The sequence below is a fragment of the Cebidichthys violaceus genome, unplaced genomic scaffold (assembly GCF_023349555.1).
Source record: "Cebidichthys violaceus isolate CVI_PGR_0920_01 unplaced genomic scaffold, fCebVio1.0.p SCAF_8, whole genome shotgun sequence".
Classification (NCBI taxonomy): domain Eukaryota; kingdom Metazoa; phylum Chordata; class Actinopteri; order Perciformes; family Stichaeidae; genus Cebidichthys; species Cebidichthys violaceus.
The window spans coordinates 6,103,484-6,121,468 of record NW_027176964.1 but is presented as its reverse complement, the minus strand read 5'-3'; the positions used below and the strand labels follow the sequence as shown (position 1 = coordinate 6,121,468).

General features: G+C 46.6%; 1 protein-coding gene across 4 annotated transcripts; it reads right to left on the bottom strand.

Annotated features, from left to right (window-relative positions):
• Window positions 1-500: 500 nt before the first annotated feature.
• chd8 (chromodomain helicase DNA binding protein 8) lies at window positions 501-17,115 on the bottom strand. 4 transcript variants are annotated; one of them, XM_068737656.1, is made up of 39 exons: window positions 17,013-17,115; window positions 14,905-15,884; window positions 14,462-14,767; window positions 13,025-13,138; window positions 12,402-12,889; window positions 12,147-12,258; window positions 11,658-11,864; window positions 11,457-11,525; window positions 11,305-11,360; window positions 11,095-11,212; window positions 10,908-10,991; window positions 10,639-10,776; window positions 10,429-10,550; window positions 10,030-10,273; window positions 9,770-9,946; window positions 9,354-9,497; window positions 9,120-9,218; window positions 8,861-9,020; window positions 8,315-8,525; window positions 7,962-8,157; window positions 7,620-7,790; window positions 7,212-7,505; window positions 6,885-7,105; window positions 6,588-6,790; window positions 6,323-6,479; window positions 6,140-6,229; window positions 5,903-6,006; window positions 5,450-5,573; window positions 5,136-5,211; window positions 4,751-5,022; window positions 4,365-4,600; window positions 3,510-4,169; window positions 3,321-3,427; window positions 2,981-3,202; window positions 2,732-2,827; window positions 2,195-2,308; window positions 1,950-2,051; window positions 1,748-1,852; window positions 501-1,646 (listed from the first exon to the last, which is right to left on the bottom strand). In XM_068737656.1, the coding sequence occupies exons 2-39, from the start codon at window positions 15,781-15,783 to the stop codon at window positions 1,281-1,283; spliced, it is 7,644 nt and encodes a 2,547-aa protein (XP_068593757.1). In that variant the 5' UTR covers window positions 15,784-15,884; window positions 17,013-17,115; the 3' UTR covers window positions 501-1,280. The 4 variants fall into 4 exon arrangements, with proteins under 4 accessions (XP_068593757.1, XP_068593759.1, XP_068593758.1 ...); XM_068737658.1 differs by having other exon boundaries at window positions 3,321-3,424; XM_068737657.1 differs by having other exon boundaries at window positions 11,658-11,861.
• Between the last annotated feature and the right edge of the window lie 870 nt (window positions 17,116-17,985).

Below are 17,985 nucleotides of genomic sequence, written 5' to 3'. Positions count from 1 at the left end.
TACCATAAAAGACAAATCAGTCTGTCTTCTCCATCGTCGAGACTCAGCAAGTTGCATCATTCCATCTTACAAAATATTTCAATAAATTCAACCACATCCGAGTGGTTCACGGGACTTAACTTGTCAGAGTTCAGCCTTTCAGGCAGCAAGGCCTTTTCTCGTGTTGTGTAGTACCCATATAGCCTAATAACATATCTCAGCCACCTTGTTTTAGAAAGATTCATAACAATTACTTTTTTTAAAGTGATGAAAGACATAGTGGAACAGTGGCTATGTAAGGGGCTTTTAACGCAATAACAAATAACTATCTAGTACTATTATGTTCTGCATTAGACTAAAGAATGTGGACATTAATAACTTGTAGTTCGTAACAGGAATAATTTAAGCTCCGAAGCATTATCAAATGCTATAAATAGGGCACAAGCCAAACTTATGTACAAACAGTAAACCTCGTTATTGCTTCTGCTTGGTGAAAGTCACAATAATACAAACACACCTGCTTTCACTGTAGATTGCTGTTATTCATTTCACAGATACACTCAGATCATAAAACAAGAAGAGTAACTCATTGCCGTCATCTTTGCACCGTAGTACATAATTGACCAGCTCTACATTGGACAACACACCCATCCTCCTAGCACTGCTTCAGTAACTAATACGCCATTTCCCCTCTCCCTCCCTCCCTCCCAAACCCCACCCCTCCCATAGAGTGAAAACAATAACAGTACATCCACGCACTGGATCCCCTTTTAGTTCACAGACTCGTCTGGACACAGAAGACATGACCAAACGAGATGGTGGGGGGGGATTGTGGGATTTGGGTCCGGGCTCTGCTCAGTACACATGTCCAGTTTCATGTAGCGCTAGAGGACCAGCATTGAGGTTATTTGATAAGAAAAGGTATCTGTACAGCAACGGTCCCCTTTTGGTCATGGCTGGGAATGTCATGGGAAAGAATAGGTTTGGAGGGAAGAGGAGGAGAACGACGAGTCGTGAAGTAAGAAAGAAAGCTCAGCTTTTTGCCATTTTGTCAGAAAGGAGGATCAGGGAGAGAACGATGAAATACAATTGTGATGATGAAAAAGAAAACAGATGGGTGCAAACCTGCTCCTTTCAAAACAATACCTATATAAAATAAATGAATAAAAGTTGCGACAAAAAAAACAACACATTCGTCCATAATTTGATACATAAAAAGGGTAAAAATAAATGACGAGGAATTACATGATTCATTGTTGAGAAGGGGACTAAGTCCGATGTGTTCGGCGAGAGGGGTTCAGTCAATCCTCTGAGCTTGATGAGGAGTCAGAGTCCTTCTGTGCTATGATGACATCGTCCAATAGTGCCTCTTGATCCGAGCTGTCATAGTCACCTTGGGAAAGGCTGTCGCCGCCCTCCATTTTCACGTCAAAGTCCGGACTGGTGAGGAAGTGATGGGAGGTCTCCAGGTCCTCCTCATCCATCATGTAGGCTCCGTCTGACACCAGAGTCTCCTCTTCCACTCCGTCCAAGGTGGGGTCTTCAGGGGCGGGCTCTGGAGCGTGGTGATGGTGATGGTGGTGGTGGTGGTGGCGGCGCCTGTTTTTCTTCGGGATCTCCGAGTGCTCGGTCAGCAGTCGGTGGAAGAAGGTCGCCGGCAGGAAGCCCTGTGACAGGAAAAAGGATTAGAAATCAGAGTTTTTCGGAAACGGTGAAACAATGCTGCACAACAAAGTCTGGTAATAGCGTAACATCTCAGAGTACGTACAGATTTCCGAACAGTTTCGGACCAGTCGGGAGCTACAGCATTATCGGGGTTCTCCTCCAGATATTCCCTCAGGTCTTGCAGCATCGGACAGAAAGCAGCTCCGACCTACAGAGGAGAAACATTTGGATGTTTGTCTGTTGGCGAGAGATAACACGCAGCCAACAAATCAAGTCTCTATGATGCCAATCGCTGCATGTCTCACCTTCTTTCCTGTCCTCATGTTGATGACTTTGACCTTCTCGCTGCCTGTCAGGGGTTTATCTGCCCTCCTCCTCCTCTTCCTCTTGCTCCTGTTCACAAGAAGCTGAGGAAACAAGACAAATTATGGATTGCGGCGGAAACATAGTTAGGATATTATGTTTCCTTACCAGCTAGAGACCAGGGCCTTTTAATAAGCACGGCAAAATGAATTGACACTTGGTCCTGTTCCATATCACGAATATATACCTCCAGCATGTCTCCCTCCACCTCATAATCTGGGTTCTCCTTTAACCAGGTGGGAGGGTCCCTGCGCCGAGGAGTACGCTCCAGTGGATCACTGAGTCCATCTGGGTCTGATAACTAAAAGAGAGACAGCCAGAAAAAAGTTAAACTAAATCCAAAGCAGTTTGGTTTTTGCATCCAACTCTTCCTGTACTAGAGTGGAGCACATGTAAATGGACTGTACTTGTATAATCGCACTTCTAGTCTTCTGACTACTCAAAGTGATTTAACACTACATGTCATCGTTCACACCCGTTCATACATTGATGGCAGGGCCTACCATGCAAGCTGCCACCTGCCCATCAGGACTCTAACTAGCCATTCACATCCATTCATACACCACAGGCACAGCCTACGGGAGCAATTTGGGGTGAAGCATCTTGCCCAAAGACACTTCGTCATGGACTAACAGTCAAACCGCCGATCCTCTGACTGAAAGACGATCCTGCTCTACCACTGAGCCACAGTCACCCCTGTTGACTGTAGATCCGACACACGTACCTCTTGGTCCTTGCGCCTCTTGCGGCCACTGCTCTCTCCCCCCGACCCATTGGGCATCAGGGACTGCTTAGAGAAGGTCAGCTTCAGCCCCTCCTCCTGACAGTGCCACAAACAGAGATACCTCTAAATTAGCCGTGATCTACACATCACAGCTGCACCTTGTAGTGTCTGTCTTTCACTTTAAACACTTATTTTTTTTAGATGCGTATGCCTCAGAGAACATCGTTTCATCCTCCACTGTCGACTCACCTTAAGGAGCTTGACAGTGAACTCTCCATCTTCGCCGTCTTCCCCGGGGACACCGGGCGTGCCACTGGGTTTACGGATCACCCTCGTGTAGGCCATCTCGTCTCCCACCAGCTCTGAGCTTGTGTTGAGCTGAGCCTCGGGCACGTAGCGCCGCCCTGAGGGCCACTGACCAGTCAGCATCAGCGTACACAAACTGTCCAGGCGGTTGATTAACACGCGGTCCTGAGACAAAAGAGGAGCCCAATGTATCGGTCATTCACGACAATAAAAAAAAAAACATGTGGTTTATTCCTTCATGAGAAATGCTTTAATCAAATTTTGTGAACTGTGCATTAATTACCTTGGGCCAATCCACTCTGAGAGGATCAGGAGGAGGAATGCCATCCTGAGATGGAGTCATAGAGAGTAAACTATTTTCTTCATCCACGTCACACAGCTTCATGCCTGCTATGAAGAAAAAGAGAACATAATTAATTGTTGAGTTTGTTCTTGAAGCGTTCAACTTTTTTCTCTATGACTACAAACATACCTCTTTCCGCCTCTTCCTCACTCTCTCCACTTTCGTCACTGCTGCCTGATCGCCCAGAGGACGACGAGCCAGAATCAGAATCAGAGTCAGAATCTGACCCTCCCTCTCCCTCTGCCTTCCTTCCTCCCGTTTTGCTGCTCCTCCCCCTGCTCCTCTTGAGGCTCCAGCCCTGCGCTCGTGCCTTGCCGTCGTGGTGGTGACCCATGGGCGTACTCTGCAGTTCAGCACTGATTTCACCTCCAAGCAACCTGGCGTCCTCTTTAAATACCTCCACCTTCACAACGGGCACCTCCTCCACAGGCTTCGGCTGGCTGAGGGACATGATGGGCGGTGCTTCAGGTGGGGGTGGCGGGGCCTGCTGGTTCTGGATGAACTCCTCCCGAGCCTGATTAAAGGTGAACTGCGGGTCCGAGTAGATGGAGAGCTCAGTGCGGCTGACACCGTGCAGCGCGGCGCCCAGCATCAGCTGACGATCATGTTCTGGAATATTCCACCAAGTGGGCAGCTCGGAGCTGGTCGGAGCCAGATGCAGACGCTCCTCCAGGGATGGGTGGGGCAGCGCTCTCTCGCGGAGGCGACGCAGGAGGCTAATGCGGTACAGGGTTCGGGAAGCACGCTCCTCAGTGATGGGGGCGACAGTCTGGGAAAGCTCTGATGATTCTGAGCAGGATGAGACAACGAGATATTTACTTATATATAAATATTAAGAGTGATAAATCCAGGTTTTTAGAAAGAGGACATGTGCAAGTACATGGTGTTGTGAGCTGTCACAAAAAGTAAGCATCAAACACTTTTAACTGCTGCTCAAGTCGCTAAGCCGAGCTTTTGGCAGCATGAGTTAGGTTAGGTAATTACCGTCCCCGCGGCCTGGGCGCAGGTGGCAGACTCTCCGACACATGGCAACGAAAGAGCGGAAGTATCGACTGAGGCTCTCGTCCGTTTTTTTATCAAGACGAGCAAAGGTCCGGAAGCGGTTCCAGTCAAAATCGGGATCTCCTGCCTCAGGAAGACCTTGCTCCTTTTTTATCATCTTCTCCACACCAAAAGTCGACACCACGCGGTAGAAGTCGCATTCCTCCCTACGTGTCCACCTGGGAGCAAGACAGAAAGGCAAGTGAAATAAAGGACGAAAAGGAATATTTACTGAATATCTATAAAAGAGAAGAAAATAAAACATGATGGTTTAAGTCTTTATTGATACTGCATGTGCAGTAGAATATAATAATTTAATGGCGGTGTACCTCTGCTGGCGTTCCTGCCGTGCAATCTCCTTCAGCTTGCTGGCCTGTTCGCACCGCCGGCGCCGGCGGTCGCCCTTCGCCTCGGCTTCGATCTTCAGCTGCTCCTGCCTGTAGCTGCGCTGGTAAGCTGTGATCAGTCGCCGCAACCGCGCTGTAAGTGTTGAGCTCGAGGGCCAGTCGCACGCACCGCTCTGGATGGAAAAGCTTTCCGTGATCGCTGGCCCCACCTTGTCTTCCACAGAAATCTCATCGTCGACGTTCATGGAATCAGGCTGGAAGACGAGGTCAAATAGAGACTCATTAAACCGCTTATTGGGATTGCTTGGTTAGCAAAAACCGCAAGGTGCAGAAAGAGCGGCTTCAATGTGACTGCTCAGACTCCTACCTCATCGAAAAGATCTTTGGCGTGTCTTGATGCAGGCTTGAACTCCGGGTCCTCTGAGTACTTATCATAATCAGGACTACACAATACAAACAATTAGGCACCATTAAGCAGGGAAAGGGACACCATTATACAATACATTTCATATAGTTCATTCTAAGACATTGACATTTTAATTCAAGTTACAATGAAAGTGAAACTTTGAAACTAACAAATGTAAAAATGTCTGCAACATTACAATAACCAGTTAACTTGTAAGTCTGCCATAAATCTATTCGCTGATAAGTTTTAATTGGCCATTAGTCAAGATAACTCACTCGTCTCCCAGCTCGGCATCACCAGTGTGCTGCTCGGCATCAATGGCCTTGTCATCAGGCCGACCAGCTCTCTCCAGGAAGCAGAGGCAGGGATCAGCCCGCATAGTGGTGTACATCTCATAACCTGGTAATAGAGAAAGAGTCGAGGCACAGTGTTTAATAAAAAGTAGCAGAACGGAGGCAACTGCAGCTGCTTGACATGTCACAATAATGGTGAACATGACCACAACCGAAACTATCTCACTCTGACTTCCTAAGTAGAGAATTCATGGTAAGGACGACCTCTGACGGTTACAGTCTCGAAAAGGGAGGGTTGAGTGAGGGGGTCGTCAGTTGGTTGCATTCTCCAACCACATCGCTATATGCAACCAAATTCTGCACTCCCTATTTGCTATAACAAATCCTTACACTATGCTCGTAAATGTTTTGAGCTTATATAGAGAGAAAACCTACCATGTTTAAACACGCCAGCAAGCAGTGAGCGGTCTGCTTCGGTATCCCACCATCTTGCAGGGACCTCCTGCTGCTCCATCTCCGGCATCCAGATATCGACGTCCCTGAGAAAAAATACATGAAATAAAATAAGTGAACGCATGGCAAACTGTGTTTGAGTGCAGCACAGTGAACTTCAGTAATAGAGCCTGTGTGTGTCTGCATTTGGCTGAATGTACAAAGGGCAGTATTAGATACCTGCTGTCAGCCCCTTTCAGGACAGCGTCTGCATGTTCGCCGATCACCTCCTGTTTCAGGTAGTAGAGCATGCGCACCCTCAGCAACACCCTGCGGTAGGAGAGGAGAGGTTTAGCGTTCGAACAAAGACGACAATGTTTTCATGCGTTTACGCACGCACGCAGCTGATTGTGCTTCACTGACTTGTTGCACTGGTGCTTGAGGTGTTTGCGGTAGCTGTCATCCAGCAGCAGGGTGTCAGGGTTGTACTTGCGGATCCACTCCACCTTCTGGACGTCAAACGTGCTCTGGGCCTTTACTCTCTTACCCTTCCTGCCTCTTGGGACAGGGATAGACAGGCCTAGGCAGAGATAGACGTTCTACAGTTAATTTCAACTGACAACAAACGGTCCAAGGACTAAGGATGGAAGTAAAACATTGTGCGGGTGATTCTGTGTGAAGATCCTACCAGAGTGGTTGAGTAGCGTTTGGGGTTCGCGGCCGTTCTCTGGCGGTGTGATGAGCTCCCAGATGAAACTCTTGATGTTCTCATCGCCACGATAGTGGAGCAGACAAAAGACCAGGATGACTCGGCAGATTGTCTCCACGTCACGCTCACTCAGACGACGCTTACATCTGGCATGGGATAAGATGTCCTTCCAGCGACCCCAACTGGAGAATAAGAAGAGAACAGGTCGTAGAGTGAGAACAGGGGACAAACGTTCTGAGTCTAGATTGAGAAATTTGAGCAGCAAAGCCTACGCACCCATAGACCAGCAGGTGTTTCTCCACCCGGAAACAGTCAGTGCGGCCGTAGCCCCCTCCGCTGTGACGGTCGGAGCGCCGCGAGGAACGCGACTGTCTGGAATTAGCCGGTGGGTACTCATCGTCGCTGTCCAGATCAGACAGGTCTCCACCTTCACCTCGTAAAGTGGAGTACTGGCGGGTCTGCTTGCGGACTCTGGGAGTGTCAATCACAAGGGTGTTCTGTGGAGAACAAAGAGTTTTAGTCAATTACATATTACTCTGAACAATATATACACAGTAGCACTGTAAAACCTCAATCTTCCCCCCCAAAAAAACCTGCACTTACCTTTCTGTTCATGGAGTCCATGTCTAAGTCGGCTTTCTTGGCCCACTTCTGCCAGAATTCCGGGTCATCGAGGGCAATGTCATTGCGGTTCTCAGAGGCCACGAAGCTGGCTTTGGAGAACGTGGAGCCCTTGCCCTCGCTCTCTATGGTGATGGTGGTGGCTCTCCGCTGAAGGATCTGGTCGATGTCCTCCTCGCAGAAGCGACTGCCTTCATCATTTTCGTCCATGATGGCGGCGTAGGCTCCCTTCCTCAGCAGGTCCTCAATCTCCTTCTTGGAGAACTGCTGTACTTGCTTAAGGTGACACAGATGTCATTTACACAAGCAGCCCAAACTGGATTAAGCAAACTAATTTTTTCTAAATAAAGATGTAAATACTATATTAAAGATGTGATACAACAGTCTTACCCCGTTGACGTTGGTTTCTTTGTTGCCACTCATACTCTGCAGGACGGCACGGTCCAGACCAAGCTTCAGGCTTGCTTTATCCAGCATCTCCCTCTCATAAGAGTTCCTAGTGATCAGACGGTACACCTTGACCGCCTTAGATTGACCAATACGATGACACCTCGCCTGGGCCTGATAAAACAATAAAAGAAGGATCAAAAGTGCATCACAGGCAGCTGCTGACATAAAAAAAAAAAACCACACGTAAAAGAGTAAACAAAGAAATAAATATAAAGACGGTTTGTTGTCGCAGTCTCATTGAACTATCTTTAGACCAGAAAGAAGAACAGTACAATCTTGTACCTGCAGGTCATTTTGAGGATTCCAGTCAGAGTCAAATATAACACAGGTGTCAGCAGCAGTGAGGTTAATGCCCAGGCCGCCAGCACGGGTACACAGCAGGAAGACAAAGCGGTCTGAGTCAGGCTTGCTGAAGCGATCGATGGCAGCTTGTCGTAAGTTCCCACGCACTCTGCCATCAATTCGCTCATAAAGGTATCTGTAAAAAAATATATTTAACATTAACACATCACATAAGTCCTCACAATACTTGAACAGTTATGGCAATACTTAATCTTAATAATAATAATAATAATATCAACAATAATTTAAAAAAAAATCATCAGCCGCAATTAAATACACCGTGGCCTTCTTACCTCTTGTTGATGAGGTAGTCCTCCAGAATGTCTAAGCAGCGCACCATCTGGGAGAAGATGAGCACTTTGTGGCCACCGGCCTTGAGGCGAGGCAGCAGCTTGTCCAGTAGCACCAGCTTGCCGGCCGACCGAATCAGGGCCTGCAAATGGAAGTCGAGCGCCATGGGGTCATACACCTCCCGCAGCTCAGCTACGATCTTCTCCTCCGCGCCTGGACAAAAGAGGGACAGTGTTATTATGCTAGATGTTCACAAGCAAATGCAGCTCTGACAGCTTATTGGCAGCTTTGGAGAAACATTCAACTCTGGATTTAATATATGCTCCATCTGTAAAATGGCAACAAATAAATATATACTACAACAACTTGTGGTTTTTTTGTTGATGTTAATACTACTTGGAATTGCCCTCCAAAGGATTAAAGGGACAGTATGGCACAATTTAGGTCAGTTACTATGTGAAGTAGATATTTTCTAGGCTGAATCTAACAAACAAATGCAGACAGCAGGTACGAAGAGCTACTATTGAGTTAATATTCTGATGCACTACCATTGATGAGGTAGGGGTGGTTGCAGCACTTTCGTAGCTCCATCATAGTGTTGAGCAGGTTGGGGACATTGCTGTTGCTGCTTGCCCCTAAACTGAGGAAAGTGAAGTTCCTCTCCAGGATGGCCCGGTAGTACTTCTTCTGGACATCTGTCAGCTCAACCTGAGAATAAACGCAGTCAAGGAATCAAATTGTTACCTTATTTGTGTTGTTTAGATCTCCTAACACAGTTTACATTGCATGTGCACTATTTACACTAACCTCAATGATGGTCTCCTGTTTGGGTGCCAAGTTCTTCTCAACATCCTCTTTGAGCCTTCGTAGCATCATGGGCTTCAAGATGGCCTGCAGCTTCTGAACCTGTGGACCCATGGAAAAAAATTATAAGAAGAAGAAGATTTGCTCAGTGACTGCTACAAAATACCAACACAATGTGCAGATGGACAAGACAAAGAACATTGTGTGTGAATAGGAGAGTGAGTGTGTATTTCACACCTGTTCCTCTGTTTTGAGGTCTCCAAAGTCTCTGAGGAATTCAGTCTCAGAAGCGAACTGAGCGGGCTCCAGGAAATGAAGCAGGCTGAAGAGTTCCTCCACAGTGTTCTGGAGAGGAGTGCCGGTCAACAACACCTTATGCTCCTGGAAGAAAATACAAGAGCAGAACACAAGCATAAGCTAGATAGAGAAGGACAGAGGGAGGAGAGGCAGGGAGGGAAGAAGGTTTAGGTAGGACCAAATATTCAGGCAGAGAGGGAATGAAAAAAAACAAATGTATAAAAGCAGGGACAATACAGAAGAAAGAACCAGGAAATAAGAAATACGTTTTAGCCATCCAACGACCAGCATCCCGTTACTCTCTGCACAATTGAATGTTTTGTTACAAAATCCAGATTTGGCTGAGGCCCACTCACCACATCCAGCATCTTCAAGCTGTCCAACAGCTTGCAGTTGCGATTCTTGAGGCGGTGGGCCTCATCAATGATCACACAGCGCCAGGAGATCTCCCTCAGCTCTGGACAGTCGGATAACACCATCTCAAATGTCGTGATGAGGGCGTCAAACTTGTACGCACCCGGGATCAAGTGCTCCTGTAGACAGAATTGACAAATTTCATTAGACACGTTTACCATCAGTAAAGTTAATCAACAATAGTCGTAATCAATAACCCCACCTTGTCGTCCTTGAAGTACATCTCATACTGTTGGATCATCTGTCGGCTGGCCAGGCTGCCGTGGTAGACGATGGCGTTCATGTTGGTCCATGTGCAGAATTCCCTCTCCCAGTTGGTGATGGTGGAGAGGGGAGCAATGACCAGGAAAGGGCCTTGGATGCCAGCAGCGTACTCCTCAGACAGCAGCGCGATAGACTGGATGGTCTTCCCCAGACCCATCTCATCTGCCAGGATACAGTTCTGCCTGAGAGACGAGAAACAGCGAGGAATAAGTGAATCCTTGGGAGAAGCGATCAACAAGTATCATTCCAACTGGACACAATGTCTCAATCCAGTTTGATGTGGCTTCAAAATACACTTTGCTAAAGGCAAAACACATGGACTGTGTGTGATAAATACCTGTTGTACCAGTTGAAGAGGAGCCAGTTGACTCCTTCAAGCTGGTACTCTCGCAGTATGTTGCCATTCTTGTACTCTGTGGTCTCCTCTAACTTCTTCCATGCACTGGCAGGTGGCCGTGGCTGAGGACGGAGAGGGGAAAGTTAGTGAGCAGAAAAGAACAAGGAATTAAAAAAATGGCACCTTGCCGTCTTCCACTTGACTGCTCACCGTTCTCTTCAGGCGAGGTTGTCGGTTTTGGATTTTGCTAAATTCCTCGACCTTGCCCTCGTCCACGTCCTCCTTCAGTTCCCAAGTGGCGTCCTCATAAGGCAGAGAGCACCACTTCACCAAGTAGTAGATAACGGGCTAGAGGGAAAGCAAGTTTTTAACTATTGCAAACATGCCAATTCATAAAAGAAGAAAAAGGTTGTATTTCTGAAGGAGCCAAGAGAGAACAGCTGAGCTCTTCTGTCCAGCTGTAAAAGTGATTCTCTCACCTCGCCGTTGTCCTTGTCCACACTGTGGGATACGTCCAGGATCCTGTCCACCTCTACGTAGTCAGGGTTAAAAGCTTCCTCGTCCTAAAACAGAACCACAGGGTCACCCACAGTAGAAATAGTTATAGATCAAAGCAGATCAACTGCATCCTAAAACAAGAGGTTTCCGGATCTGCTCCGCTCTCACCTCCTGGAAGAGATGCCTCATCTGTGCGTGCTTGGTCTTGAACCTCTTGATCTTTTGATGGATCCTCTTATCTTTCTCCAGCTGATTCAAAGTGGCCCACTCGCAGTGCAAGTATGAACTGAGAACAAAAGAGTTCACTCATTTAAAATGTCTCCTCTAGAAATAGAAATAGCAACGGTCAAAGATGTTCATTGAGATATTGAAACTTACTAGTTCTTGTATTTCACAAAGAATTCCTCAACAGTGGTGTACTGGTTTTGGGACACCTTAAAGACAAATACAGGTTTGGGGATTTTAATTATTTTCAAAATTAAATTTAATTAAAGAATTGTATTGGAAATAAATAAATGGAATAAACATACTTCCTTCTTGGTCAACCTTATAGACAGAATTTTATCTACAATGGCAGCATCTTCCTCACTTGGGTTTTCCTGTAAAAAAAATTAAAAAGTAATACACTAAAGACAAACCCACTCAATTTCAATCAGTGTCTATCTCTTTATGACAATTCCTTTAATCTCACCAGAAAAGAAATACATTTGTTACAGTACATTTAAACTCACCACAAAGAACTGCATGCTGGGCTGTCCGTCAACATCCAGCTCCAGTTCCTGTTTAAGCTGCGCTGCCGTCCCGCCACTGATGGAGGCCACAGCCGCCGCAGTTGTAGTAACGTCTACATCTTCCTGCTCATCCTCATCATCCGTTATCTTGATGTCCAGGTCCTCTGTGTACTTCTTCCTCTTCACCACACGATTGGAGCGCCTCTTCTGGCCAGAAGACAAAGGTATAAAATTCAGTGCTTTTAAAAAAAATAAATAAATAAATAAAAAAAAAAAGGTCAAGCAGATGAAGATCCACCAAAGTAAACTCAGACAAAAAAATAGAAGCATACTTTGTAAATTGTGTTGATAGTATGAATCAGCTGAAACATTGAGTCAAAACCCTCCTTTACAGCATGCACAATGTAGACAATTACAGTGAATGCTGGCAGTCTGCAGACCATTTTTCTAATCCAATTCTTATTTATGTGACCATGTACAAGTTTGTACCGTAATCAGATCATCATCCAGAGCAGCAGGTGAGGCAGGGCTCAACTCCCCATCAGAGTGGTCTGAGGACGCATTGCGCTTTCTTTTCTTTGCTCCCACTAGAGTAATAGTGCTGCGAGAAGGTGAAGAAAGAAAGAAAGAAAGAAAGAAAGAAAGAAAGAAAGAAAGAAAGAAAGAAAGAAAGAACATTTTCAAACACAGAGTAACACGTTAGAATCAAATGATTCCCCCTCACACACATACAGCATCACTTACTTTGTCTTAGTCTTGCTTTTGCTCTTGTTCCCGGCTACAACGGTGCCTCCAGCCACTCCAGTCGTTCCTCCTGGCGTCTTCACTTTGCTCTTTTTGTCGGCACCGCCTGTGGTTTTGGGAGTCGTTCCTCCAGCAACAGGACTTTTCTTCTTGCTTCCTCCTCCGCTGGACTTTTTCTTAGCAGTGGACACCACAGTCACAGTGCCCCCCAATTCTGGGGAGGTCTGTGTGGCTGGAAGCTCATCCTGGTTCAGGACTCTGGGCAGGTTCTTTTCGCCGCGCGCTTTGGCCCGAGCTATAGCTTCCGCCACAATACGGTTCGCTTTCTCCTGCTTGCAGAGGATCTCCACCCGCCGCACAGAGGCCGGCTCGCCAGGGGCCTTGGTGATGCGGATGGCCTGGGATGGAGTCGTGGTTGTAGTGGAGGGGCCTGCGGCCGATGTGTTGATGACCTTCACCACAGAGACTGTGCCGCCAGCAGAGGTTGTCTGTATGAAGAAGAATGTTTGAGTGTGCAGAAGACCTTCTGCCACACAGAAACTCTTAAGCCCAACCCCGCCCTTTCTATAATAGTATGCATGTAGATAAAAATAGGATATGTCTATGCACATCTGGAGGTCTACCTGTGGCTGCAGAAGCATTTTGAGTGGCACCGCTACTCTCTGTCCTCCTTGACCCTGCGTGATCTGCAACACCTGTGGGCTGCCAGTATTGCCGGCTCCTGAGACCAGCTGGTACTGTAACAGTGAAAGAACAGACATGTGAAGCCACAGCCCGCTTAAAAAACAACCGAAGAAATAGATTTCAAAACCTGAAAAAAGCCAATGTTAAATGTAACACAGTTAAGCAGTTAGGGTTCTCTAGTAGAGGTAACGGTCCAGCGTGTTTTACGGCAGGACCTTTTACAAGCTGTGAAAGATGCCTTTGACAGAGCTAGGCTAACTGTTCCTTCCGCTTCCAACCTTTGTGCTAAGCTAGGCTAAACATAGCCTGAACATATGTCTGATCTGAATGCACAGAGATGAAACTGCTCCCGATCATTTTAATATCGAATCTCGATAAGCCAACCAACAAAAAAACATATCCCAAAATGCTGCCATGTTGGTCTAAGGTGGTGGAAAAAACAGCCGTGAGAGTATAAAACAGCAGTAAACTAAACAGAGGCACACTCAAGATGTAAATCTCTACCTTAAATCATGTGATAATTTTAAAATTATGATTAAAGGTTATGTGGAAATAATGTGGTACAGTATTTGGAGGGTATGAACATTTTGAGAGCCAACAATCAATTTGATGTACTGCTCAATACAAAGAGCCACATTGCTGATTTTGAACCTGAAACCATTCAGTCTTATGTAACAAAGAAATCTGCAGTAATTCATTTTTTCCTTTATCTCCATTCATTTTCTAGCACTTGGCCACTCCACTGCATCAGATATTCACTGGCTACAGTGTACTGATGATTTACAACAATGAATGTCCTTACACGGCAAATAAAAGAGGCAAGCTTTAACATTAAACTGCTAATGTTACTAGTTAGCGGAGCCAATGTGGGAATATTCATCATTTGGACTGATCCGTCCCGGGCCACACAAAGGTAGCCATTGTTCCTTTGTGGTGTAATGTAACAGCACATGCAATATTAAGTGTGACCGTCTAAAACAAGCAGAAACAACAACTCTAGTGTAACACAAACTAAAACATCGGTCACGCAGAGCCACATTTGTTGTTGGTGGCATTTTGCCGGGCAGCAACATGTCACCGGGGGTCAGATTACAAAAATACACCATTTGAAAGAATTGAATACTGGGGAATGGTTGAAAAATGTGACTGCAAGTAGACAAATGTCAATATTAAGTGTATTGGCAATTACAATTGCTTCTATTATCATCAGTCACATTCAAAACCTCCCACACACCCTTCCATCAATAGAAAGCTAGCAGCTTGCATGGAGACAGCCCTCCACACTATGACAAAAGAGAAAATCAGATCTCTAAGTGCCACAAACAAGAGAAGAAGAAAACCAAAATGCACGTACTGGAGGGAAACCACTAACTCACCTTAATTCCTCCTTGTTGGTTGGGCTGCTGCTGCACCTGCAGCTGAATTGTGAGAACTTTGGGCTGCCCTCCAGCCTGACCTGCTCGAGCCTGGGTCAGGGCTGCTAGCTGGCTTCCCTGGAGGACCAGTTTGCCTCCCGGGAGCTGCCCCAGCACCAGTCTAGCTGGGATCTGCTGCTGGCCCCCTTGGGTTGTCTGGACCTGCTGGACTTGTGTCACCTGTTGCTGGCCTTGACCCGCTGACGCAGCAGTGCCAGCCTGGGAAGGCTGCTGGAGAACGAGGGTGATCCGCTTTGGTTCGCCACCCTACAATCAGACACGCAGAATGAGACTCATTACGACACTGAGGAAAAAAGACTGACCTAAAAATACAGCTTGAACCGTTGCTGGATTCAAGCGTCACCTTGTGGTCTGCCTGCTGTAGCAGAAGAAGCAGTGCTTACCTGCGTTTGGGCCTGCATGGCTGGCTGGAGCTGCACCTGGCCTTGGACTTGAGTCTGGCCTTGAGTCATCTGTGCTTGGGCAGGAATCTGCACCTGAATGGTCTGGCCTTGTGTCTGCTGGGGCATAGAGGTCAGCAGCATCTGTTTCACTGGCCCGTTGGGAGACTGCAGCAGCCTCTGCACCCCAGCAGCACCCACCTTGATTTGAGCTTGTCCCGGGCTGGTCTGATTCAAGACCGTCCCCCCCTGCAGTATGGACATGCCGGGCTTAAGAGGAGTGCCAGACAACACACGGATGACCTTTCCACCCGTCTGGCCTGTGGCTCCTGACACAGTCTGCAGCACCTGGGCTTGACCCTGGGGACCTTTGAGTATGACAATTTTGCCACCGGCCTGTTGCGTGATGGCAGCTAACTGCTGTGGAGTGAGCTGATGAGTTATCTGCGTGAGCTGCTGCGTGGTGGCGGTGGTGGTGATTGTGGAGCTGGAAACTGTCAGAGGTGTGCTCAGCAGAACAGTGCTACTGGTGGGTATGGTGGTCTGGACCTGGATCTGAGGTAAAGTATCAACTGGTGCAGGAGCAGGAACTACAGTGGGAGCCGCAGATATGGAAACAGTCTGAGCAGTCGCCACTGGCATCGGCTGCAGTGTGGGGAGTTGAACGGGGGCCGGCTCCGGGATGGTGGGAGTTGCTACAGAAACATCGAGGCCTGCGTTGAGCGTGAGCTCAGACTCGGTCGGTGGGTCCACTTGGCCCAACGCCAGCTTAAGGGCCTCCTCCACGGGGTCCGAGGAGCCCTGAGAGAAGGAGTCGTCCGGTAGGGCATCCAGGTTAAACAGGGGTGTGTCCTCAAAGAGGTCCATGATGGGGTCTGCCATCTTGCCCACTCCACACAGGGAGACGGGCACAGAGTTAAAAAGACTCCGAGATGGAAGCTAAATTGTTGCAGGCCAGTTCTTCTCAACTTTCAAGTAAACAGCTGGTAAAAGAGGAGAAACACTGATGTCAATAAAGCACAAAACAAATTACTTTAGCACTATACAAACAAACGCTACACTGATGATTATGTAGCTCAAATCTGTAGACAACAAATTAAATGTGGTGGTGGGTTTCATCAATGGTTAGGACACGTGTGTTTGATTGTACAAAGATAACGCAGTAACAAATGTGGCCCTGCATGGCAAAAGGTAGTCCTGAAACTTTTGGACCTGGTCTCCTTTTTAAGCTCCAATTTTGATGCCCATCAACATCACACATTCAAGTTTGGTTCCTAACGCACAGAATTAAGGCATTGTTGACTAAATCACAGACAACTTTCACATAAAAACACACAACCACACTTACATTTATTAATCATAAGAGCTGTGACTGAAATTACCACGTTTACTCTACTGTGACTTAAGAGCATCACACCACTAAATCATATAACAATTGTGAAATAAAACTTGTTTTTTAAATGACATATAACGCCCAGTAAACTAAAGATCGACAACAGATTGTAAAAAAAAATGTTATTGAAAATAACACACAACTCATTGCCACCTTGTCCAGAAAACGCTTTCAATGTCGTATTTGAGCTTTAAAAACAAACACAGCTAGCTTCAATAGTTAAATAAAAAGCTAAGCTACTTTGGGAACATTCAGCGAATAAAAATAGTTGGTAGTGAAGTCAGGCGAGGAGGGTACTGATGTTGGAGAGGTGGGATGCTTTCCTCTCTGGTCGTATTGCAGTCTTTCTCACTAAACCGTCGGCTAGCATTAGCTTGTACCGCGACTAAGATGTGCCTATTACAAAAGGGTGCGTGGCACCGAAAGCATATTGAGGCCAATAAACATGATGTGTTGTATGTTTGGAACCCTTTCCTCCCTTCTCTGTCATTTACTATCAACCATTCAGTCCACCGGACTCCTTCAATCTCATCAACAAACCGGACCAAACCAAAGCAACGTGCCACAATAACCATTGCTCGTCAACGTTCAGACACGGGTTAGGCCGCAATATTGTTTCGGTTGGTCTGCGTCTATTTTTCCGCAAAAATACATGAAAATAACCATCATATCCACTGCCCCAACTCTCACAGTAATAATTTCGGGGTGCTAAATTTACCTTTGCATCGACACACATGGCTTTCTCCGTCTCACAACACTGTACGATTACAGGAAACGGCCAGGGAAGAGCAGGAACTAACATTCTTGCCAGAGAAAGCGTAGAATGCGTGCCCCTCGTAGGCTATCAAACGGTGATTGGTCCGTTTCCTCCTGAGCCGGCAGCATACGGCTATTTCATTGGTGGGAGGAGCAATCCGTCACATTTGTGTCTGCTTCTGGGCGGGATGAGAGCCATAGTTAGGTTGAAAAAACAATAAATGCGGCCTAGCTGGAATCATTCGATTAAGTGATCTCCAACGTTTCCGTTTTGCCGCCATAGATGCTCACGTTAGAAAGCACGGGCCCGTTAGAGCTGACTGGAGAAAAATAGACGGTGTTATAATCATCTGAAAGGGTTAATGGACTGTGTAACCCGAGAGGCCCGTTTGTGGATGACAATGTCAGGTTTTTTTCAAGGCTTTATTACATTGGCTTCAGCTCAGCAATTATCCTCAGCGTGTGATATTGCTGTATTACCTGAAGACACACATCGAAACCCCGTGGGCACATTGACGGGTTTCTATTGTGTATTATTACATTGTGAGGTATCAACAACTGCTTTCTACTAGGTACCAATGTGATTTGTGTGCTTCAATTAGTCATTCAGTTCTCTGTGACTGGGGTTTTGGCGCCCTCTAGTGCAGCCAGACTGAAATATGATTATTAGTTGTTTTGGCTGTTGTAGAGACAAATTATTCTGCTAATAGGGTGCACATAAAGGGGCCCCTGTTAAGACCCCCCCACCCCCTCTCTCTCTCTTAAGGACAGGCCCTCGAGATCAGGTAATAAAGCCAACGTGAAGGCCTTTAGCATGTAAGATGATATTGTATTTTAGTTGTGCAATATTTTACAATTTACAATACAACAAGAAACAACTAATGTTATCACAAACCAATTGTTGCACTGGGAACCTACAGCTTTTGCATGTCCCC

Excerpts from the sequence above, each read along its gene's own strand:
- chd8 (XM_068737656.1), bottom strand. The coding sequence starts at position 15,783 with ATGGCAGACCCCATCATGGACCTCTTTGAGGACACACCCCTGTTTAAC. Across the intron at positions 8,526-8,860 it reads CCACCCCTACCTCATCAATG|GCGCGGAGGAGAAGATCGTA; the intron begins GTAGTGCATCAG and ends TCTTTTGTCCAG. Across the intron at positions 1,853-1,949 it reads ACATGAGGACAGGAAAGAAG|GTCGGAGCTGCTTTCTGTCC; the intron begins GTGAGACATGCA and ends TCTCCTCTGTAG.